This window comes from Vicia villosa, unplaced genomic scaffold (assembly GCF_029867415.1).
Source record: "Vicia villosa cultivar HV-30 ecotype Madison, WI unplaced genomic scaffold, Vvil1.0 ctg.002054F_1_1, whole genome shotgun sequence".
NCBI classification, from domain to species: Eukaryota; Viridiplantae; Streptophyta; class Magnoliopsida; order Fabales; family Fabaceae; genus Vicia; species Vicia villosa.
The window spans coordinates 191,412-216,332 of NW_026705823.1; the positions used below are offsets into that span (position 1 = coordinate 191,412).

Sequence of the window (24,921 nt, forward strand, 5' to 3'; positions counted from 1 at the left end):
GCTCATAAATAAGTGTAATTCCAATGAAGATTAAAATTTAAGACCAGAATGATAAAAGAATCTTACCTATGACAAAAAAAACAAAAGAACATGGTTCAGACATTTCACTGAACACTTGGTATGCATAGCACGAAACGATAAATTCAACAACAATTTTTCACTGATTCATAAACCACAACCTGCAACAACTATGAACAACATCACAACAATGATTCCACATCGAAAATCGAGCTTAAAGTAAAAGAAATAGAAGAAGAAGAGAATTCGTGACGATCCGGCATCTAAACACGATCACTATTTGAGTGAAAGAGAGACGACTGACTCCGATCTTTCGATTTCTTAAGTGAAAAAGACCAATGCGATGCGATTTTGAAATTCAGGCGAGATAAGGAAGAGCCCGGGCAGCTGCCCTAGGCCGCCGGGCGCTGGCGTCGCCTATGACGAGGCATATCCTCAATGGACATCCAATGGGGGGTGTTATGAATATTTATATTAGTGGATGTCCACTCTTCTCATAATTTTTCATCTTTCTATTCCATACTTTATATGTGTGATTTTCCATCTCCCTTAGGTCCTATAAATAGAGACTCACATTGCAATGTATATGACATTTGAAAGAAGATAATATAATATTGATTTTCTCCTCTCTACCCAGTGGCGGAGCCAGAAAAATTATAAAGCCTGGGCAAAAATTTAAAGATCGCAAAATTATATTGTATATAATATATAAATACGCATCAATCAAAATAAAAGAGACTCGTCATTTTGTAAAAAAAAATAGTTTAAAATAAAATAGATAAATATAATCTTACAATAGCGGATTTAATAAAATTACGAGACAAGTGTACTTTCCGAGACTTTTTGCGATAAATGTTCGAATAATGTTTATATCATCAAATGTATTGAATATCTCTCGCTCGGTGTAATCAAAATAAAACAGCGCTATATACCAATTTAATAATAATACCAATTTATGAATAATCTAAAAAACCTAAAAAATCTCCTTATCAAATCAAAACAGTTCTATATTATTAATTTTTAAAAAGAAATTATTTAAAATTAGTTTTAAGAAAATAAAGCTGATGTTTGTTTCCAAGTTATGTACATAAAAATATTATATGTTTTAAAGTTCATTCTTTTAATTATGTAGTTATTTATTTATAGAAAATAACTAATACCTAAGTTGAAAACACTATGTGTTGAAAAAGTAACGTGCATGTGGAGCCCGGCCAGGGTAGTATTAAAAAAAACAAACTTGCAGAATTGGTGAGTTAGGGATTGCATTTGCTGGGTGAAAATACTGTGTATTATAACACCGTAGCTACATGTGGAGCCTGGGCATAGGCCCGCCCTAGCCGTATGCTAAATCCGCCTATGTCTCTACCTCTCTTTTATATTTTATTATTAAACAAAGTGACAAAAGTCATTATAAACTCATATAATTATAAAAATTTGAATTTGAATAATATAACGTTTAACTTAACAATATCACAATAAACCAATTTAACTAGGAATAAATGAAATACTCTATTTTTTAAAATCGAAATATAACCGTTATTAGTAACAAATAATATACTCATTTCAAAATACTAAAATACAAGAAAAACCTCGAATACAGGCAAAACCACGTCGACAGTCAAACATTATAGATTTCTTTTCTCAATATATATTGATTATAAAATGAGTGATATTTATTCTCTCTCTTCGTAAAATGTTTCTTCGGAAAAGCAAAGCTACAATGCTCCATACAATGACGTGGCATTTTCCAATTGGAGAATAATCTTCACCCGCTGAAAGAGCAATGACTAAAAAGAAACAAGCGTGAATCGTACTTGATACAACAATGCATCCCAAATCCGCAGTTACTATTCCTCTCTTTCTTCGCTTATTCCGCACACTCACTCACTCACTTACCTCGCTCTTCACACTAACAGCAACCATAACTCTCTTTCATTTTTCTCATACAATCTAACATACCCAACTCGTAAGCTTTTTATTTTCTTCTATTTTTCATTTTAATTTTGTTTCACTTTCTCATAAAGGTTATTTTTCTGCTTTTTTTTTTTTTTTTTAATTCACACTTGGACTTATAAAGACCTTTATTTAACTGATTTTTTAATTGGTGAACTTGATCTTCATTTGCTTAGATGCTCTTATCTTGATTCACTCTTTTTAGTTTTTATTACTCTTTTGCTTAACGAGTTTCTCACTGTTACTGGAAAAGATCACTGAAGAAACTTTCTCGCTTGATTCATTCATTGCGTTTTCTTTCAGATGTTCATCCATGGCGTTTGAGGTTTGTTTCAACTCAATTCGCTTTATTATGATCTGAATTTAGATTTTTCTTTCACGTTTTCAGTTTTTATTGGTTGTAAAACAGTGTTTTGGTGAATTTGGGAATTTTCTCTTCAGTCTGGATCGTTAGCGTAGTGTAATCATATCATACTCAATTTTGCATCTCATGCTTCCTTTTTTTCTGTTTGGTTCTGCGAAAACTAGAAGTGATTCTGAGTGAATTGATTTTGTAGAATTGATTTCGGTTAAAAATGAGCTGAAAGTATACTGATATATGTTCGGATACATTTATGGAATTATTTTTGATACATTTATGTAAAAGTATTTAAAAGTAAGTTGAATAACAAAATTCAGTTTAAAAATCACATTTAAACTTGAAAGTTATAAATCTTAGCTTTGCCTAGAATCAATTCTGGAAACAAAATCAATTGTGCTTTTGAGAAAAAAAACATGTTAAAATCAATTCAAAATCAATTTTACACCTTTAGAATTGCTTTTGACCATTCAAAAATCGAAACCAATTAACTTAGTCTAAATGAGCTGAATAAATGAGCTTAACACGGTTTCCTATAGTTGTTGTTATTATATGATTTTGTTGATAATATTTGATATTTTAAAAATGTTTTTGTTGGTGATTCTTGTAGGAGTTGTTAGGTTGATTGTTGATTTGAGGTTTCTATCAATATGTCTTATAGAAGGGGGTCGGAGCAGCAGCCGCAGAGGCGGATACTGCGGACTCAGACTGCTGGGAATTTAGGAGCGGACCCGATTTTGGATAGTGAAGTGGTGCCTTCCTCGTTGGTAGAGATAGCTCCTATTCTCCGTGTTGCTAATGAAGTTGAAGCAAGCAATAAGAGAGTTGCTTATCTCTGTGAGTTGATGTTTATTTTCTTTGAATGTTGTCTTGAACCTAAATTTGCTTGAATGCTATATTTTGTTTTGTAATGATGCTCATACTTATGGGCACATTATGTTTTTCTTAATTTGTTGCCTCTTAGAAAAATAGTACTATGAAGTTATGGTAAATAAGCAACTGAAATTATTTGTTGCACAACTTTCATTATTTCTTTCCTTTTATTGGCTAGATCACAATATGTTTACTTTTTTTTGAATTTGAAACCACTCTGTTGTATGTTGTAACTTTCTTCTTTTTATATTTTACTTCGACGCTCTCTTCTTTTGATTTATTCTATTTGGATAGTATGTTAACCTCATAATATGACTGACACAACAATGAAATGCTTTATGAAGTTTGATCTGCGTATTTTCTGTCTAAAGTACTTGCCTGTTTTGTAACTAGGTCGGTTTTATGCTTTTGAAAAAGCTCACAGACTAGATCCCACATCTAGTGGACGTGGTGTTCGTCAATTCAAAACAGCTCTTCTTCAACGTTTAGAAAGGGTAAACTTCTGATGTTATTTGTTATGAATTTCTACATTTGTTTTAGTTCTCTTATACTTTCAAACTTCAATCATTTTAAGATCTTCCCCTTGTTTGATCAATGAATATTAATTGCTTCTTTACTTTACTTGTTTTTTTTTTTTGGATTTTGAGTATATTAATGTTCTGACAAAAGAAGAAAGAACAAATAATTTGATCCCATGTTACTATTGCACAGATTAGAATGTCTTTCATTTGAAACTTGAATAAGAGCTAGTATTTTTCCTTTCTTTACAGGAAAATGACACCACTCTGGAGGGAAGAGCAAAGAGTGATGCTCGTGAAATGCAGAGCTTTTATCGGCATTACTACCAAAAGTATATTCAAGCGTTACAAAATGCTGCTGATAAGGACCGGTGAGTTTTTAGTTGAAGTCAATTGATAGTTTCGACTTTGACTTTAACTTTAGCTCTCTTATATTATACATTATCTGTGAATTCTCCTTATTTCTGTTGATATGATTTGTATATTTTGTTCAACAAAAAGGAAATACTGGTATTAACTTCATATGTTTTTCCAGTGCCCAGCTCACAAAAGCATATCAAACTGCAGCTGTTTTATTTGAGGTTTTGAAAGCTGTTAATCAAACAGAGGCTGTAGAAGTATCTGATGAGGTAAAATAAGTGTCTCTGGCTGTTTCAGATCTAAGCATTTTAGCTTTCTATTAGTAACCAAATGGAGTATACAAATAAATTGAACGATATTAAAATTCTTCCTTTTTTCTCCTTTGTTTTTCACACTCCAATATTTTATTGTAGATTTTGGAAGTTCATAACAGGGTTGAGGAAAAGAAACAATTATACGCACCTTATAATATTTTGCCCCTTGATCCAGAAAGTGGAAAAGAGGCTATAATGAGATATCCTGAGGTTTGTTCTCTTTTACTATATTTTAATTCAGTTTTCATTGAAGTTACTAGCTCTGTCCTTGTTGTTCTCGTTGTTATAGACTAAAGGTTTAGTTGCGACGACATTTTGTGTGGAGTTCCGGGTTTGAGCCCGGGTCACCAAATTTCCCCCTCTCCGCAAATGTTTATTTGAGTATGTTTTAGCTACTAAGCCAATAGCAAAATATAAAAAAATAGCTCTGTCCCTAAATATAGGACCCTATTGACTAAATCACTAGAGTTAAGAAAGTTGGTAGTGGTATTAAATTTATCGACTGTTGATGTATTCTTTACATGTTTACTATTAAGGAGAGAGAATTAGTTTTTGTTTTCATCATAAATTTTTTTATAGATTGTAAAGTCTGGCATCAACATATCGTTTTAACTTTTATCTGATGAATAATAAATAATTTATGTTTGAAATGTTTTCAGAGTGTTGACTAGATTACTTACATTTATTTATTGGTTTACAGATTCAAGCTGCATGCTCTGCATTGCGTAATACTAGGGGTTTGCCATGGCCGACGAATCACGGAAACAAGGTTAATGAAGACATTCTGGATTGGCTGCAGCTGATGTTTGGTTTCCAGGTAGAGATTAAATTGATTTATGACCACCATTTGGTTTTTTATATTTCGTTCAAATATTATCTCCTTGTATCTATGCAGAAGGGTAATGTGGAAAATCAAAGGGAGCACTTGATTCTTTTGCTTGCGAATGTACATATTAGACAATTTCCAAAACATGATCAACAACCCAAGGTTTTTTTCCCTCTTAGTTGTTGCAGTGAATGACTATGGCTTGGACCCTTATTTCTGATTTGGACATAGTAAAATTTATTGCTTTTTTACAAACTGCTCTTTTCAAATTCAGTTGGACGACCGTGCTTTAAATGAAGTGATGAAGAAACTCTTTAGAAGCTACAAAAAATGGTGTAAATATTTAGGTCGCAAAAGTAGCCTTTGGTGAGATTTGCACGTCTTACTATATATTAATTACGTCAAATGCTTGTTTTGTGAAGTATTTGAGTTGAAATTTATAGTTAGGCATACATGGCTATTTTAGGAATTTGTAATATGCTCTTCTAAAGTGTTTTTTTGATGATGATATTTAGGTTGCCAACTATTCAGCAGGAAATGCAACAGCGCAAATTGTTATACATGGGTCTATATCTTCTTATATGGGGGGAAGCTGCAAATTTGAGATTTATGCCAGAATGCCTTTGTTATATCTACCATCATGTAAGTAATATTAAAAGTCTAAAGAGGTATTTTTAAAATGATTTATATAAACTCTTTATTTTGGTACACTCTACATACCCTACCTAAGGTATTTTTAATTACTTTCCATGTATGTTGAGCGCTTGCATGTCTTTGCTACGAATGTGAACATTATTAACTGAATCTAAGCATCATTATATCTTTACCTACATACTCTTCCTAAGATATTTTTAATTACTTTCCACGTATGTTGAGCACTTGCATGTCTTTGCTATCAATGCGAACGTTAATAGCTGATTCTAAGCATCATTTTATCTTTACCTACCCAGATGGCATTTGAGTTGTATGGGATGTTAGCTGGAAATGTTAGTCCGCTGACGGGTGAACCTGTAAAGCCTGCTTATGGGGGTGACAATGAAGCATTTCTGATGAAAGTAATAAAACCAATATATGATACAATATACAAGGTGTGCTTCTGCTTTATTCATGAGCTGAAGAACTGTTTTAGTTTTCTTTCAACATTTTGCTTTCTCTTTGTTCTATTAATAATGTTTTTTCGTATTGCAGGAAGCTAAAAGGAGTAAAGCAGGAAAGGCAAAGCATTCTCATTGGAGAAACTATGATGATTTAAATGAATTTTTTTGGTATTATGCTTCCATTTGATCTTCCTATTTTCCCATATAATTTTTTTTTATCATTAAAAAGATTGTAAATTCATTCCCAAATTGTAGGTCAGTTGATTGTTTCCGTCTAGGTTGGCCTATGCGTGTTAATTCCGAGTTCTTCTCCGTGCCTTTGCGTCAAGCACAGCGTGGAAATAACAAAGAAGAGGTATGGCATAACTTCTTATTAACAAATGAGTGGAAGTAAAACTTAGAGGAAACAGTAAAGGTTACCAACCCTAAGAATATAGTATTTATAAGTGAAATTCTTGTATGCTCACCTCACAGCATAGCTCCATGCCCATTTAGGGTTCGGTATATAATAAATATGAACTTTTTTAATCTGAAAAAATAAGTGTACTTTTGAAATTACAGGAATTTAGATATAGAGGGTGGAAAAGGAGAGGATAACATCTAAATACTGTGAAATTGATATTTACTTGGCACTGTTAATGCGGGGCTTACTTTTTTTGTTTATTGATAGGGTTTAGTCTGGTGCTTAAATTTATGGCTTGAGTATCATATATGTGAACTTCATATATATTAGAGTTGTTTCCCACATGTTTTTCAATTAAAGATCCAACAACTCATTATTTATTGTCTCATTTATTACTTGTATTGTAATTATTTCCTTCTGAAATTCTTTTGATCAATCGAAAGGTTGCCTTGTATATGAGCAAAGCAATATCTCTCCATGTTATTTCCATAACAAATTGCGGTTGATTTTGGAAAACAGGATAACAAATCTTATGGTGACGAACGGTGGATGGGTAAAGTTAATTTTGTTGAGATCCGCTCATTTTGGCATGTATTTAGAAGTTTTGACAGAATGTGGAGCTTTTATATATTATGTTTACAGGTAATAGTAGTTCTCAGTTCGGTTTTTGATTTACAATCTCTACTCACTTCAATCTGCAATTGCATCAATTCTGTTTAACAAACTGAACTGATTATGTCGTTCTTTATTTAAGGCAATGGTAATCATTGCTTGGAACGACTCTGGCAATTTGAGCAACATATTTGATGGTGATGTTTTCAAGAAAGTTCTCAGCATCTTCATAACCGCTGCAATATTGAAGCTTGCACAAGGTAGATAAAACCAACACCTGTCTTTTTTTCTGTGTTTGTCTGTTTTTCTGTAATATGGAAAAAAATATAATATATTTTCTTTCTCCCTAATTTTTAGTCCTCATCAGCTTTCATGTTTCTAAGGGCTACAACTCTTGTTTCCAATAGATGTACTTAAGAAACAGAAAAATGCACTCTAAGTTAGTTTTACTGTATCAAAATATGTGTCTTGATTTCCACTTTATATTTTAGTTTCTCATTTTGGTTAAAAAATATCTAAGTTACTGCTTGATTAAGATGCCTTTCATATTTTTCCAGCTCTTCTTGACATAGTCTTGAGTTGGAAAGCAAGGAATGTCATGTCGCTTCATGTCAAGCTGCGATATGTATTTAAAGCTATTTCAGCTGCAGCATGGGTCGTAATCTTACCTGTCACTTACGCTTTTAGTTGGAAAAATCCAACGGGTTTTGGACAAACCATAAAGAATTGGTTTGGCAATGGTTCAGGGTCTCCATCTATGTTCATTTTGGCTGTCTTCATCTATTTATCTCCAAATATTCTCTCTGCATTGTTATTTCTGTTTCCATTCATTCGCCGGTATCTTGAGAGGTCGAACTATGGTGCCGTGAAGTTCATGATGTGGTGGTCCCAGGTAAGCAGATGCATATTTTGTTTGTGAATTTATATTTGTGTTTTATAATGGTAATAGGTTATTTCTTATAAACCAATACCTTTTTATCATCAGTAAGATATGGTATAGATTCTTTCTTAAAAATGATATTTTTTTGAAGAATTCTTAAAGATGATTAAAACTATTGATGTAGTTGTTTAAAGTAACATATATTTAGTTTTTATTCCTTATTTATTTAGTATCTTGTTTATTTTATTCTTCTTTTTCAACAATTTGCAGCCCCGACTCTTTGTTGGAAGAGGAATGCAAGAGGGTCCAATTTCATTGTTCAAGTAAGAGAATTAAGTTTGATTCTTTAATCGTCAGTAATCATATTCACCGGTCATCTCTGACTGGTTAGAATGTAACTATCTTAATTTTTAGGTACTCTACTTTCTGGGTTCTCCTAATTCTATCTAAATTAGCATTCAGTTATTACCTTGAGGTAAATATCTGATCTCGTAATATATCATTTTACTTTGTTGGCACTTAGAATGATTACAATGTAAGCGTGTACACCGATATTAGCATGAGAGTATGCATGTATGAATCAAAAATAAATGTGCGTCTGGTTCTCCGAGCCTCTAAATGATCTATAAAATCATAAGCTTAGAAATGTACTTCTATAACTACAAAGGTGCTGAGATTTTTACGGGGTGTTTATTAATCAGAAACAAATATGTATTCGTGTGTTTGTTAATTCATACCGTTCATTTTCTTTACTCTGCAGATTAAGCCTCTTGTGGGCCCAACAAAAGCCATCATGCGGGCCCGTGTGTCAGTTTATAGCTGGCACGAGTTCTTTCCACATGGTAAAAACTTTGGGAATAAATGAAAAATGTATGTAGTTCATATATATGATTATTCTTGATATCATCATATTACTATGTGCAGCCAAAAACAATATTGGTGTAGTTATTGCTATATGGGCTCCCATCATGCTTGTAAGTTTATTTTTCAGTGGCACGCCTCACTAGTCGTATTAAAGCTGTGCTTTTGTGATAATCAATCAGGTATCCTTTTGCAGGTCTACTTTATGGATACACAGATTTGGTATGCTATTTATGCTACAATAGTTGGAGGCATATACGGTGCATTTCGTCGTTTGGGAGAGGTTTGTCTATTGTATATTATCCTGTTCTGCCATATTCTGCTCATTATTTCACAAATTGAATATTACATCCCTTTCCATAGTGACCCTACCTATTTGGTGATGGCTTTTGTTTTTTGTTGTTGTATTGCTCACTCTAGGTGTAAAATTCACCTATAATTTTTAAATTTAATTTTTTTAGTTCACAATATACTCTTTCAAAATAGAAATTTTCTTAACATGATTTATGCTAATATTGATAGCTGTGTTTTATCTAATTTATCATCAACATTTTTAAACATTGCAAATTAATTTGAATCTTTCCCCTCCTAGTTATGACTCTGGCCTGACTGCTGCAGAGTAGCAGCAAAGGAGCTTTAAGCATAAAAAACTGTTTTTGCAAGTATGGCTGCGGAAGTGGGATAAGAAAATCTAAAATCAATATAGAATCTTTTAGCTGAAATCCTAAACCCTTAAACCCTAAAAACGGTTTATGCAAGTATGGTTGCAACAAGTGGGATAAGAAAATCTAAAATCAATATAGAAGTTAAGAGATTATTCAGGTTAAATGTTCCATTTTGAATTCATTTATCATTTTGTAATGTTATATCTCTTGTACCTGCATGCTACTGAGTCACAAACTATATTATTTAAAATATGCTAATGGAAGCCATCTAGGTTTTTCCTGCAGAAGTGGCTGCAGATCTATGGATCTTATAATATACAAATCATTATTCTCATTATAATTTCAGATTCGGACATTGGAGTTACTAAGATCTCGCTTTGATTCAATTCCGGGTGCATTTAATGCTCGCTTGATTCCCTTGGATCAGACGGAGAAGAAAAAGAAAAAGGGACTAAAGGCGACCTTTTCTCGTAAATTTGATCAGGTTCTGAAATGATTCTTCATTATTAAAATTAGTATGAGAATAAGCTTTATATTTAATGATAGTTTCTCTTAGGGGTTGAACCTAACTCAACTTACAAAACTGACTTGTAAAATGAATGATGCCTTCCACCTATAATCACTTTTTAAAGCCATTTTACATCTAAATTAGGACTCTCAGCACAATTGTAAGGTATCCTAGCCTTTGGTGCCCCTTTGTACTAGTCTCGTCTATAAGGTCAGAGAATGTAGTGAAGGGATGCGGCTTCATCTCAAATTAAGAAACGTGTTTATACTTGTAGTAAGATGAATGGGATATTCTATAGAGTTAAGAATTAATTTAATGACCTTGGAATATTCACGTTAATGATTTCCTATGCTTTGATATCATCAAGATTACATTGATTAAAGTCTCCCATCAATTATGGAGGGACTCCTCCCAACACTTGTGATGTTAGGTGTCAATCATTACTATTCAAAGATCCTTAAGAAACAAGCTAGGATACCGGTTTTCTCTACTCTGTTGATATATATTCTCATTGCATCCCCCACCCCCCTTTTAAATGTATACGTCCTTTATCAACATATATGGACATATATTTACTTCTAGGAGAACCGGTTATTTCAGGTCTCTACTGATAAAGAGAAGGAAGCTGCAAGATTTGCCCAACTATGGAACAAGATAATTACTAGCTTGAGGGAAGAGGACCTAATTGATAACAGGTAGTTTGTGCTATGACTAAACAATTTTTTACATTGCAGTTCTTTGTCCATGGTGAACCCTAAATAACTACAATATTGAGACTTTGTTGTGTTTTTGAAAGGTCATTATGTTTTGTGGCTAATTAGTTTTACTGCAATAAAATATTTAGGGAAATGGACCTCATGCTTGTACCCTATATGGCTGACCGTTCTCTGAACCTCATTCAGTGGCCTCCGTTCTTACTTGCTAGCAAGGTTATTTATTTCTGGCCAATTTTTCTGTGAGCTTGTGTAAGACTAATCATTATCCTGTTTAAATCTTTTCAAATATTTGAATTTTCTATGCAGATCCCAATAGCAGTGTCTATGGCCAAAGACAGTTATGGGAAAGGCCAGGAGCTGGAAAAAAGATTGTTAAGGGACAAGTACATGAAGTCTGCTGTTCAAGAATGCTATACTTCTTTTAGAAATATCATTAACTTCTTGGTTCTAGGAGTGCGTGAGAAATTGTAAGTTAATGTTTATTTGAATACTACTCTGGACTTGAATATGAGCAAAAAAAGTAGTCATATTCAGTGTACCATAATATATGCAAAATCTAACTATAACTTCAGTCTATTTAATGCTCTACTATTTTCAAAATTATCTTTCAATAAAACAAATTCTCATACAAAAATAAATGAAAAGAAAGGGTAGATTAGGAAATGCAATATTATTTTTGATTACATCAAGAAAATTAAACAAGGTTAACCTCTTTCTTAATCTGTGTGTAATGAGTTACTTTTGCTTATAATTGAATCTGAAAGGAGAGAAGTTTGGTAAAGTTTCAAATACTGACATTTGTATAATATGGCTTCATAATTTGCAGAGTTATGCAGAATATTTTTCAAAAAGTTGATGAGCTTATAGAAAGAGGAGACCTGCTGAGGGATCTGGATCTGAGTGCTCTCCCTGATCTATATGATCGTTTTGTTAAACTGATAGAATGTTTGGTAATTGTTTTGTAGACTTAAATATTACGTCGTGTTCAATCAAGTTTTGGAGTTTGACAACATTTGGTTTGTTTCTTCAGTTGGAAAACAAAAAAGAGGTCAAAGATCAAATTGTGATTCTCTTGCTTGACATGCTAGAAATCGTGACTAGAGACATAATGGACGGAGATGTTGAGGGGTGAGTTCTTTGGGACTTTGAGTCCCTAGCTATTTTGATTAGTTGTGATGATCATTTTGGACTCATAACTCATTGTCACACACATGCTAGTTTGCAAGAGTCAAGCCACGGCGGTGCTTTGGGTAAGGATGAAAGGATGACGCCCCTTGATCAACAATATCAATTTCTTGGTACACTTCAGTTTCCTGTCACAACCGACACTGAAGCGTGGACAGAGAAAGTAAGTTTTATAGACTTAAAGGTGTTTTTATGTCTCTTTTATTCTGTTTTCTTGTATAGAAATAATGATATTACCTTTTCACTTAATTTCTTTCATTCTATCTTCACAGATAAAAAGGCTTCATTTACTGCTTACTGTCAAGGAGTCTGCTATGGATGTACCATCCAACTTGGATGCTAAGAGGCGTATATCCTTCTTCAGTAATTCATTGTTTATGAATATGCCATCTGCTCCCAAAGTTCGGAATATGCTGTCCTTCTCGTAAGCTCAAATTATTTTTTGATTGCCTTCACATATTTAAGCATCAACTTGTAATGTGGCACACTCTCTAACATACTTTTTCTGACATGTTTGTGAAATTTAATTGGAACATCCGACTTTGGAAATGGGTCCTGTTAAGAGTCTCACATCGGACAATACATGAACTGAACATGTGGGGGCAATCCTCACCGTACAAGTCGGTTTTGTAGGGATGTGTTATGCTCAACCACATTTCTTAATATGGTATCAGAGCCTATTGATCAGACCATGGGCCACCCACCGTTGATATCCACACACAAAGCGCAAAAAGAATGCTAGGCGTGAGGGGGTGTATTGGAAAGATTCCGAGTCTCACATTGGTTAAACATAGAGCCTCTAAAGCGTTTATATAGAATGACACCCCTCACCTTACAAACCGATTTTGTAGGGTTGAGTTAGGCCCCGGTTTCTCATGAAGCTTCAGTTGCAAAACCATTTGGTTTTGTATCATTGCATACTTGTCATGATTAAGCACTTCATTCATGCCATTTGAACCCTTAATCCAGAGAGAGGAATCCGGCTGAGACATCTTGATCAACTCATCCATAGCAGCAAATGCAAGTTCGTTAAGCATTGGTTCTTCCCTTAACAATCCATAACCAAATGGTTTTGTAAATGAAGCTTCAAGAGAAACCGGTCTGTTAATCATCAATAGTGCGACCCACTTTCATGAGGTGTATTGAGAAATGTGGTTGAGCATAAGTCATCCCTACAAAACCGGCTAAAACCGGCTTGTAGGATGGGATTTCTCTCACATGTTTAGGTCATATATTGTCCGATGTGAGATTTTTAACACATTGATAGGTATGGTAAGGTTTATGTGAGAAAAAGACAAAAGGGCAAGGAGAGAGAGCAGAATCTTTTGTAGTGGGTGCTGCACATGGGCCTGCCAGCTGGCAGTAGATGAGTGGAGAATAATTCCTAGGTTTCAGTATTTAATGATTGGCTGCAGCAATCATTAGGGCACGCAGAAATTAGTAGTGGATATACCACATGGGAGAGACTAGGCCTCTCTAAGAGCCTCCTTTTTCTTTCTATCTTTTCTGCATTTTTTCTACAGCTTTCTACTTTTATTTGTAACCCTAGATCCCATTTGAACTCTAGAGAAATTCAAATAAAAGTCAGTCTTTTCTTATATTATCCTGTTTCTGCTATTTTCCCTATTTAGATATTAAATTGATCCTATCAATTTGGTATCTAGAGCCTTGGTTTCATTACACAGTGAATGGTCATTACTAGAAGCATCATGGAAAACAGAGTTGACATGATTGAAGAGAGAATGAACAATTTCGAAGGAACCTTAGATCAAATCAGACTGCTGGTTCTGGAACAACAAGCGAAACCCCAAGTCACAATGGAGCAGATACGCCAACTGCTTCAGGATCGACCACGAAGGACACATAGATATGGGAGCGAGCACGAGTACGACGATGAGGAAGGAAGTGAGAGAAGCACTGTGTCACGAGATTCTCGACCCAGAATTCGTCGTCACGGTGGCGGAAATGGGTCTAGGTTTTTGGGAAACAGACGAAGATTGGAAATTCCAATCTTTAAGGGAGATGACGCGTTTGGTTGGCTGGTTCGCGTAGAGAGATACTTCCATTTGAACGGGATACAAGTACGTGACAAGCTAGACGCAGTGGTACTGGCTATGGAGGATAGAGCTTTGAATTGGTATCAGTGGTGGGAAGAACAAGCACCACTAAGGACTTGGGAGGAATTTAAGATTGCGGTGATGAGAAGATTTCAACCGGGTATGATGCAAAACCCGATGGCCCCCCTGCTGAGTTTGAAACAAAAAGGGACTGTTGTGGAGTATATGGAGAAGTTTGAGAGGTTAGTAGCTCCTTTAAGAAGAGAGGAAAGAATAATGTTAGATTCCATTTTTTTGAATGGTTTGAAGGAGGAGATTCAGGATGAACTAAAGCTCTATGAGAGTCAAGGTTTATCTGACCTCATGGATAGAGCATTATTAATTGAAGAAAAAAATGAAGTTTGCCAAAAGAATGGGAGCTCGTGGAAGGATAGAGGAGGACTGCTGAAAATCAAAGATCCTATAGAAGTAGGTGGCTCTAAGAAGGATGGTGAGAAGATCAGTGGAGGAGCAAATGAGAGACACAAAGGAAGGAGATTGAATCCTGCTGAGTTAGAGGAGAGGAGCAAGAAGGGATTGTGCTTTAAGTGTGGTGACAAATGGAATCGGGAGCACATATGCAAATTTAAGCATATGAGTTTCAAGCTGTGTGAGATTAGTAGTGAGGAAGAAGAGGGGAATTGGGGAGTTAGTACTCAAACTAAGGCAGTGGAGGAATTAGTGACAGAACTCAAAACCTTACATTTGTCACTGCAGAGCAAACAAGGGTTCACTTCTAATAAATCCTTCAAGGTTTGGGCTACTGTACAAGGACAGAAGTTGATAACCCTCATTGATTCAGGGGCAACTAGTAATTTCATTGATGCTAGGCTGGTAGAGAGAATGGGCATACAGTTGATGGAGACTCCTCCCTATGTCATAGAGGTGGGAAATGGAGAGAGGGTTAAATATCAAGGTGTTTGTGAAGGGCTGAGTTTCAATGTGCAAGGGGTTGACTTTAATCAACATTTTTTCTTAATGGAGTTAGGTGGAGCTGAATTGGTGTTGGGGATGGATTGGTTGGCCAGTTTGGGCAGCATTGAAGCAAATTTTGGCGTGTTATGTCTGAAATGGAAGCAGGAGGAGATTGAACATTGTATTTTTGGTGACCCTGTACTAAGTACCAAACAAGCTTCTATGAAAGAAATGTTGAAAGCCTTGAATGATGAAGGAAGAGGAATGCTGGTAGAATCTGTGCAAGCTGAAGGAGAAAATGCAGCAGTAGAGGATGATGAATGGAAGACATTACTGGACAGGTTTGAAGAAGTATTCCATCTACCTAATGGGCTACCACCTATTAGGGAGCATGATCATGCTATCATCCTAAAGCCTGGAGCAACTATTCCTAATCTGAGACCCTATAGATATCCCTTCTACCAAACAAATGAGATAGAGAAGATTGTGGGTGAAATGAAGCAGGCTGGGACTCAGTTGAAATACAGCAGTGCATATCACCCTCAGTCAGAGGTGGTGAACAGATGTTTAGAAACCTATTTGAGATGTGTAACTGGTCTGAAGCCTAAACAATGGTCTAAATGGCTAGCTTGGGCTGAATATTGGTATCATACCAATTACCATGCCTTTTTGATGACTACACCTTTTGATGCCTTATATGGTAGGGCACCACCTATGTTAATAAGAGGAGACACACCTTTTTATGCTGTGGATGAATTTAACAAATTGACAGTTGAAAGAAATGTTATGCTGAAGGAGTTACAAGATCAGTTGCTTAGAGCTCAAGATGTGATGAGACGCCAAGCCAATAAGCATAGAAGGGAGGTTGAGTATGAAGTAGGAGAAAAGGTGTCCTTGAAGATACAACCTTATAAGATGAAGAAGTTAGCTAAGAGAGTGAATCAAAAACTAAGCCTTAGGTACTATGGCCCTTATGGAATGTTGCAAAGGATAGGGGCAGTAGCTTATAAACTGAAGCTACTTGAAGACACTAGGGCACGCCCAGTTCTCCATGCTTCTTTATTGAAGAAAATTGTCTCATCTTCTCTGGAATCACAGCCCCTGCCAGCTTGTATGAATGAGGAGTGGCACTTAGAACCTCCTCCTGAGAAGATGATAGTTTCTAGGAGAAATGAGCTGGGAGAAATAGAGGTTTTGGTGAAATGGAAGAACCTGCCTGACGTCGACAATTCGTGGGAATTAAGAAACAAGATGGGAGCAGAATTTCCAAACATTCTCCTTGAGGTCAAGGAGAGTTTTGAAGGGGGGAGAATTGATAGGTATGGTAAGGTTTATGTGAGAAAAAGACAAAAGGGCAAGGAGAGAGAGCAGAATCTTTTGTAGTGGGTGCTGCACATGGGCCTGCCAGCTGGCAGTAGATGAGTGGAGAATAATTCCTAGGTTTCAGTATTTAATGATTGGCTGCAGCAATCATTAGGGCACGCAGAAATTAGTAGTGGATATACCACATGGGAGAGACTAGGCCTCTCTAAGAGCCTCCTTTTTCTTTCTATCTTTTCTGCATTTTTTCTACAGCTTTCTACTTTTATTTGTAACCCTAGATCCCATTTGAACTCTAGAGAAATTCAAATAAAAGTCAGTCTTTTCTTATATTATCCTGTTTCTGCTATTTTCCCTATTTAGATATTAAATTGATCCTATCACACATCTTCAGAGATTTTAACCGGTTTTGTAGGGATGAGTTATGCTCAATCACCTTTCTTAATAGATCCCACCAAATAGGAAATGGTACGAACACGGTTTAGTGGATTCCACACAAATTTCTCCCAATAGAAGAGTGTTTGAAAGAGAGCAATGCATAGTCTGTTGCTAGCATTTCTGTCAGCAGATGCACTCATTTCAATACATCATCTAATAGTGGATTCCACATAAATTCCGCCCTATTGAAGTGTTGGAAAGGGAGCAGTGCATAGTGCGTTGCTAGCATTTTTCAAATCTTCAATACATCATCTAACATGCCGGGCCCACTAAATAAGGAGTGAGACCAAGTGTTTGGGTCTCTAAAATATTTTCCGGGTATGTAGGTTGTCCGTTCAGTGAATGGATCTTTACCAAGTCCTTGCCCTCGCCAAATCCTTGATCCCAATATGAGAAATGCGTAGAGTTCTTTTCAAATTAAGGAAAATGCTAACGTGTGTCCTAAGGACAAATGTTAAAGAACTCGAAATACTGAAATAGAAATATTCTATTTAAAATCGTACGTTTAATTGTTCAAAAGTTTAAACATTATCATATTTAATACAATTTTTCTATTTTAGATTCCTTAACATGTGGAGTTAATATGAGAATTCAAAATTTTTTAAAAAATCATTATTTTTCTTAAAAGTTTTAAAATATCGGCAAAATCTTTGTTAAAAGTTTTAAAATATCTGCAAAATCTGCTGTTGTATATCCAGTAACTAATAATAGTATAAAACTTTCTTTTGTTTTAAAGATATTTGACGTGTCAAGTCATTAGTCAATAAAAGTGCAAATTTAGAGTGGTGTACAAATATAATTTCTGTTCAAGTTTGGGATTTTACCATTATTTTGGAAAATCTTTAAGTACTGGAAAATCTTTAAAACTTTAAAACAAAAGTGAGAAGAGAGATCTGTAGGACTTAATCCATCTTCTGGGAAAAATCTCCATCTAAAACATTATATATCTTTATTTTGTAGTGTCTTGACTCCATACTTTGATGAACCGGTTCTTTTCTCCCTAGAACATCTGGAAGAGCCAAATGAAGATGGAGTCTCTATCCTCTTTTACTTGCAAAAGATATTTCCAGGTTTGTCTTTCCCCTAGATATCAGTGTAGCACACCTTCATTTTGGAGTCTTTATCTGAAATATCATGGGAACAATGGATAAATATTATGGAATGGAAAATTTGTAAAGTTTAGTGGGATCAATAACCACATTAGAACAACCACTAATGGGGTACTGTATTCCGCTCATACTCTATGCACAATGCTCATACTCTATTCACAATGCTGTAGCATACTCTTGCTTCTGACCATGATATACTTCACAGATGAATGGAAAAATTTCCTTCAACGTTTTGATTGCAAGAGTGATGAGAAACTCAGAGGAGAGTTAGAAGAAGAACTCCGTCTATGGGCATCGTACAGAGGCCAGACATTGACCAAAACTGGTACAGATCCTTCCTTCCCCTCCCAAAATTAGTTTACATGTTAGATATGTAATTTGATGTTATACTTTGCATTGTATCATTATGCGTGTCCTCTTCTGCATTTTCACTTAATTCTGACCATGTGAAGTTCGAGGAATGATGTATTTCCGACAAGCATTGGAACTACAGGCTTTTCTTGATATGGCGAAGGATGAAGGTACATGGAGAAAGATTCATTTGAGAAGTAAAGGGGGTTCATTACCTTATTAAACAGCTTAACTTAATGTTGTCATTTCATTTTGTAAACAGAATTAATGAAAGGTTATAAGGCTGCAGAACTAGAGAGTAAGGAAAATCCAACAAGTGAGCGGTCGCTATGGACACAATGTCAATCATTAGCCGACATGAAGTTCACATATGTAGTGTCATGTCAACAATATAGTATTCACAAGCGATCTGGTGATCCTAGGGCAAAAGAAATTTTAAAGCTCATGACTAAGTAAGCCTTCAAGTCAACCACGTTACTAGTTATCGCTTATGCAAAAACTGTCCTGTTACATTTGACTAATGTTACAATTGCAGGTATCCTTCTCTTCGAGTTGCTTATATTGATGAGGTTGAAGAGCCTAGCCAAGATTCTTCCCGAAAAATAGACAAGGTTTATTATTCAGCACTAGCCAAAGCTGCTTTACCAACCAAATCAATTGATTCATCCGAAGCAGTTCAAAGTCTGGACCAGGTATTGTCCAAAGATCATTCCTGAAATTATGATAGCTGAAGTCAATAAATTGCAATATTTTGTTAGCAAGGGAATTTCTGTTATAGAAGAGAGGGAAAGGGATTCGAGAAGGCATTAAGAAAGTTGTTAGCATTCAGTTAGGAGAAAGTATTCTCTGGTTAGGAGTTCATAGAACTCTGGTTATCAGTTCATTTTCCATTTCCACCATTGTAGAGCTCTTGAGCTCATCGTTTCCATTCAATGTATACAGTTTCGTTACTTTGATTTTACTGGTTCTATCATTTTTCCTGCTAAGAGGAAAAAGATAATAAAGTAGTTTCTCCTTGTTTTTTGATTAGTTATTATGGAAAATGATCAAACAAATTCCAGATGGTTAGATTTTTCTCAAATATTTTTTATTGCAGTAACTAAAGAGGTAAAATTCAAGTACAATGTATATTCTGAGTGATGATTTCAAATTTGTCATTTGGTTATTTGGTGTAGGTAATTTACAGAATAAAGCTTCCTGGACCCGCAATATTGGGTGAGGGAAAGCCAGAAAATCAAAACCATGCCATCATTTTCACACGAGGGGAGGGCTTGCAAACAATTGATATGAATCAGGTCTTACATTATTATATATATGGAAGAAAGAAGAAAGAGCCTGCAAATAAAAAATTGTGACAGCTAAGTATTTGTGTAACAGGATAACTATATGGAAGAAGCTTTCAAAATGAGGAATTTGCTGCAAGAATTTCTTAAGAAACATGGTGGTCCCAGATATCCAACTATACTTGGACTCAGAGAGCATATTTTTACTGGCAGGTATGATCTATTGTATAAATTTTTCGGTGTTTTCTGGTGTCATTTCTGATATAACCAAAAATCTACGAACAAACGCTGTTAATCTTTATCTATCTAATGTTTCTTGCAGTGTTTCATCGCTTGCATGGTTTATGTCCAATCAGGAAACCAGTTTTGTGACAATTGGGCAAAGATTGCTGGCTAATCCTCTGAAGTAAGTCTCTGTTTTTTTAATACTTGAATGCTCACTATGACGCATGATGCAAAATTTTGACTCAAGATTCCTATTCATACTAATAATCTAGGTTTTGGGACAAATAGTTGAAGCGTCACAGTTATAGTACAAGAATGATAAGAATGAGTATTTAGTTATTTATAAAATCAAATTTGGCTAGCCATAGCCCACCTTTCACCTTCTTAAAATTATTTTCTATAACATGAATATGTAAACCTAAAATTAAAAGTGTGATTACCTAAATTGGCCGTTTTACTGATCCATTTCACATCGTGTTCTATTTTCTAGTTTTAAGCTTTCATTAATTTCCTGAGGATAAAATACTATGTTTTTGAAATTCTTTGCAATGCTTTTGTGTTTTTCCTTCAGAGTGAGGTTCCATTACGGCCACCCAGATGTATTTGATAGACTTTTCCACCTGACAAGAGGCGGTGTAAGCAAGGCTTCTAAAGTCATTAACTTGAGTGAGGATATATTTGCAGGCATGTGTTTTAATTTCTCTTTCTATGTGCGCAGAATTTGTTTCTATTTCTTTTATAGAAGTATCAGTAGCATAACTTTGTCCGTTCGCTGCAGGTTTCAATTCTACGTTACGTGAAGGAAATGTCACTCATCATGAGTACATACAAGTTGGTAAAGGAAGGGATGTGGGTCTTAACCAGATATCGATGTTTGAGGCAAAGATAGCTAATGGGAATGGTGAGCAGACAATGAGTAGGGACATATACAGGCTTGGACACCGATTCGATTTCTTCCGAATGTTATCTGTTTATTTCACCACCATTGGTTTCTACTTCAGTACCCTGGTATAGTCAGAACTTCCTTTACTCACTACTGGTATTTGATTATGATTTGTTATAATAAGTACTGACTTTTCTATTAACAGCTTACAGTCCTCACTGTTTATGTATTCCTTTATGGCCGCCTCTATCTTTCCCTTAGTGGACTCGAAGAAGGACTGAACAAAATAAAAGCAATTCGAGACAACAAAGCTCTTCAAGTAGCTCTTGCTTCTCAATCTGTTGTGCAAATTGGATTTTTATTGGCCTTGCCTATGTTAATGGAAATTGGTTTGGAGAAGGGTTTTCGTGAGGCGTTCAGTGAATTTGTATTAATGCAGATACAGTTGGCTCCTGTATTTTTCACATTTTCTCTTGGAACAAAAACACACTATTACGGCAGGACATTGCTTCATGGAGGTGCACAGTACAGAGGCACTGGTCGTGGTTTCGTGGTGTTCCATGCCAAGTTTGCTGACAATTATAGGCTCTATTCTCGGAGTCATTTTGTTAAAGGGATTGAATTAGTGATTCTTCTTGTGGTCTACCATATATTTGGCCATGCATACCGGGGAGTTGTTGCTTATATTTTAATTACCATAACCATATGGTTCATGGCAGGAACATGGCTTTTTGCTCCTTTCCTTTTCAATCCATCGGGATTTGAATGGCAGAAGATACTTGATGATTGGACCGATTGGCATAAATGGATAAGCAATCGCGGAGGTATTGGTGTACCTCCCGAAAAAAGTTGGGAATCCTGGTGGGAAAAGGAGCACGAGCATCTCGGGCATTCTGGAATGCGTGGTATTGCTACTGAGATAATACTAGCCCTCCGGTTTTTCATATATCAATATGGACTTGTATATCACCTTTCAATCACTAATTCACATAAAAGTGTTCTGGTAAGTTCTGTTTGCATGTAACTCTCATTAGGAACAATCCTTTGTCTGTTCATAACCCTAGCAACTAGGATATGAATATAACTGCAGTTGCCATTGGATTACAGGTATATGCTATTTCTTGGATGATAATCTTTCTAATACTGGGTTTAATGAAGGTGAGAATTTAAATCATTATATTTTGCATCATGAAATTTTGGTATAATCCTTTATTCAGGGAATTTTGCGGACTACTACTACTTGCACTTCAGCAAAAAATAAGTATTTTTTAATGAAGTAAATTTAGAGATGAGAAGTAAATTGTGCTAGCCTTGCTCTCCGGATTTCTTATACCCCACACACATCACTTTATACTTGAATTATATGGTTAAGAAATAAATTAACCATTTCTATACTATCTGCTGTATTTTTGCAGGGTATATCTGTTGGCAGGCGCCGCCTCAGTGCAGACTTTCAGCTTGTATTTAGATTGATTGAGGGTTCTATTTTCATAACATTCCTTGCCATCCTTATAATATTAATAGCAGTGGTTAAGATGACAATTAAAGACATAATAATCTGTATTCTAGCAGTCATGCCAACAGGCTGGGGAATGCTGCTGGTCAGTAACTTTTTTATTCTTCTGTTCTTGCATTCTCTTTACTTAGTATCTGTCTTCTACAAAATCCTCTAAAGAGCGAAACCTGGTTTTACGAAACGTTCAGGTCCAATCAGGGATCAGATCTATTACTATTATTATTTTTTATAATAAGATATTCATTGCTCTTGCTGATTACATTTTCTTTTCTCTATTTCATAAAGATTGCACAAGCTTGTAAACCACTCATTGCAAAATCTGGACTTTGGGGCTCGGTTCGAGCGCTTGCACGTGGATATGAAGTTATAATGGGCTTGCTTCTCTTCACACCAGTAGCTTTCTTGGCCTGGTTCCCATTTGTTTCAGAGTTTCAAACAAGAATGCTTTTCAACCAAGCTTTCAGTAGAGGTTTACAGATTTCCCGTATTCTTGGTGGACAAAAAAGGGATCGTGCCAACAGCAAAGAGTGATTATAAATTAACAATCTATGTCCTGGTGTACACGATTTATCATTATTAAAAAAATTCTGTCACATGTTACATTATTAGTAAGAGTTTGATTTCAAAGGTTATTGTTGCCTTTAATCAAATTCTATTTTTTTTAATGTAACATTCATGGTTTGTGTTAAGATACGAAAGACTAAGAGGCATGTGAATAAACCGTGTGTCTTGTAAAGCACTACGGAGACTTTATTATATATAGAGAGATTACAGCTAATTACATAATATAGTCGATGTGGGACTATTCTATATACAAATATTCTTAACACTATATTTACAAATATCAACACTCCCCCTCAAGCTTGAGCATATAAGTCAAATGCACCAAGCTTGCCACATATATAATTAGTTCTGGGACTTCGCAGGGATTTTGTAAACACATCTGCTAATTGATCATTGGAGTTGACAAAACTTGTAACAATTTCGCCTGATTCAATCTTCTCTCTGACAAAGTGACAGTCTATCTCAATATGTTTAGTTCTTTCATGGAAGACTGGATTTGAAGCAATGTGCAATGCAGCTTGATTATCACAAATAAGTGTCATTGATCTTGCTTCTTCAATTTGAAGTTCTTTGAGTAACTGTTTTAACCAAATGAGTTCGCATGTTGCCAATGCCATGGCCCTATACTCTGCCTCGGCACTTGATCTTGCAACTACATTTTGTTTCTTACTTTTCCAGGATATAAGGTTTCCTCCAACAAGTACACAATACCCAGAAGTGGATCGTCTATCAATGGGTGACCCTGCCCAATCAGCATCAGAGTATCCAACTATCTGAGTATGTCCTTTATCTTCATACACGAGACCTTTTCCTGGAGCACACTTGATGTATCTCAGAATCCGGACAACAGCATCCATGTGTTCTTGGCAAGGAGAATTTAAGAATTGGCTTACCACACTAACTGCAAAAGAGATGTCCGGACGAGTGACTGTGAGATAATTCAACTTTCCAACCAATCTCCTATACCTACCTGGATCAGATAGAGGCTCCCCCTGATTGGGTAGCAATTTGACACTTGGATCCATAGGAGTATCAGCTGGTTTAGCGTTCAACAACCCTGTTTCTTGCAAAATATCCATAGCATATTTCCGCTGGGATATCACCAAGCCATCTTTAGATTGGGCCACCTCAATTCCCAAGAAATAACGGAGTTTACCAAGATCTTTTGTTTGAAATTGATTCGAGAGATGTTGTTTCAACTGGAGTATTCCTTGATGATCACTGCCAGTTATCACAATATCATCCACATATACAATAAGATAGATACACCCTTGGGCAGAGTGACGATAAAACACAGAGTGATCAGCTTCACTACGGACCATACTAAACTGTTGTACTACAGTGCTGAATCTGCCAAACCAAGCTCTCGGAGACTGCTTAAGACCATAAAGAGACCTGTGTAGCCTACAAACCATTTGTGAGGACTCCCCCTGAGCAACAAACCCAGGTGGTTGCTCCATATATACTTCCTCTTCAAGATCACCATGTAAAAAGGCATTTTTGATGTCAAGTTGATGAAGAGGCCAATGTCGAATGGCTGCAATGGCTAGAAGAAGTCGAACAGATGCCATCTTTGCTACAGGCGAAAAAGTATCACTATAATCCAACCCAAAAATCTGAGTGTATCCTTTGGCTACCAAACGAGCTTTAAAACGATCAATCTTACCATCTGGACCAACCTTCACTGTGTAAAGCCAACGACAACTTACTAACGATTTCCCAGGGGGTAGATGAACCAGTTCCCAAGTACCACTGCTTTGAAGAGCACACATTTCGTCAATCATTGCTTGCCTCCACTCAGGGTGAGATAATGCTTCACCTGGAGTGTTAGGAATAGAAACAGAAGACAAAGAAGACAAGCAAGTATACTGCAAAGGAGAAAGACGATGATAACATAAATCAATATAATGTGGAGAAGGATTTCGTGTTTGACGTATACCTTTTCGAAGAGCAATCGGAAGATCGGACTCAGGTTGCGGGATCGGATCCGGTGATGGCAAAGGCGTCGGAGGAGAGTCTGCAATGACCTCAGGGACAGGTACTGCCTCAGGAATAGGTACGACAGAAGTGGGTT

At 35.7% G+C, this 24,921-nt stretch overlaps 1 protein-coding gene across 1 annotated transcript; it reads left to right on the forward strand.

Annotated features, from left to right (window-relative positions):
- The first annotated feature begins 1,826 nt into the window (after positions 1–1,826).
- LOC131637595 (callose synthase 1-like) lies at positions 1,827–23,069 on the forward strand. The gene is made up of 44 exons (XM_058908194.1): positions 1,827–1,984; positions 2,225–2,296; positions 2,940–3,166; positions 3,596–3,696; positions 3,973–4,091; positions 4,256–4,349; positions 4,494–4,604; positions 5,095–5,211; positions 5,290–5,382; positions 5,495–5,586; positions 5,736–5,862; positions 6,171–6,308; positions 6,409–6,485; positions 6,573–6,672; positions 7,240–7,362; positions 7,475–7,592; positions 7,890–8,224; positions 8,483–8,535; positions 8,627–8,687; positions 8,973–9,054; positions 9,137–9,186; positions 9,270–9,356; positions 10,085–10,222; positions 10,847–10,941; positions 11,091–11,175; positions 11,269–11,429; positions 11,789–11,912; positions 11,993–12,090; positions 12,181–12,310; positions 12,420–12,571; positions 17,877–17,986; positions 18,231–18,350; positions 18,478–18,546; positions 18,639–18,828; positions 18,912–19,068; positions 19,552–19,671; positions 19,754–19,872; positions 19,982–20,065; positions 20,456–20,568; positions 20,663–20,892; positions 20,973–21,770; positions 21,875–21,925; positions 22,183–22,368; positions 22,569–23,069. The coding sequence occupies exons 3-44, from the start codon at positions 2,980–2,982 to the stop codon at positions 22,812–22,814; spliced, it is 5,841 nt and encodes a 1,946-aa protein (XP_058764177.1). The 5' UTR covers positions 1,827–1,984; positions 2,225–2,296; positions 2,940–2,979; the 3' UTR covers positions 22,815–23,069.
- The last annotated feature ends 1,852 nt before the right edge of the window (positions 23,070–24,921 follow it).

What these genes read in the sequence shown, in the direction of transcription:
- LOC131637595 (XM_058908194.1), top strand. Translation starts at nt 2,980, where the DNA reads ATGTCTTATAGAAGGGGGTCGGAGCAGCAGCCGCAGAGGCGGATACTG. An exon ending in ATGGACGGAGATGTTGAGGG is followed by an intron (nt 12,091 to 12,180) that starts GTGAGTTCTTTG and finishes CACACATGCTAG; the next exon opens with TTTGCAAGAGTCAAGCCACG. An exon ending in CGGAATATGCTGTCCTTCTC is followed by an intron (nt 12,572 to 17,876) that starts GTAAGCTCAAAT and finishes TTTATTTTGTAG; the next exon opens with TGTCTTGACTCCATACTTTG.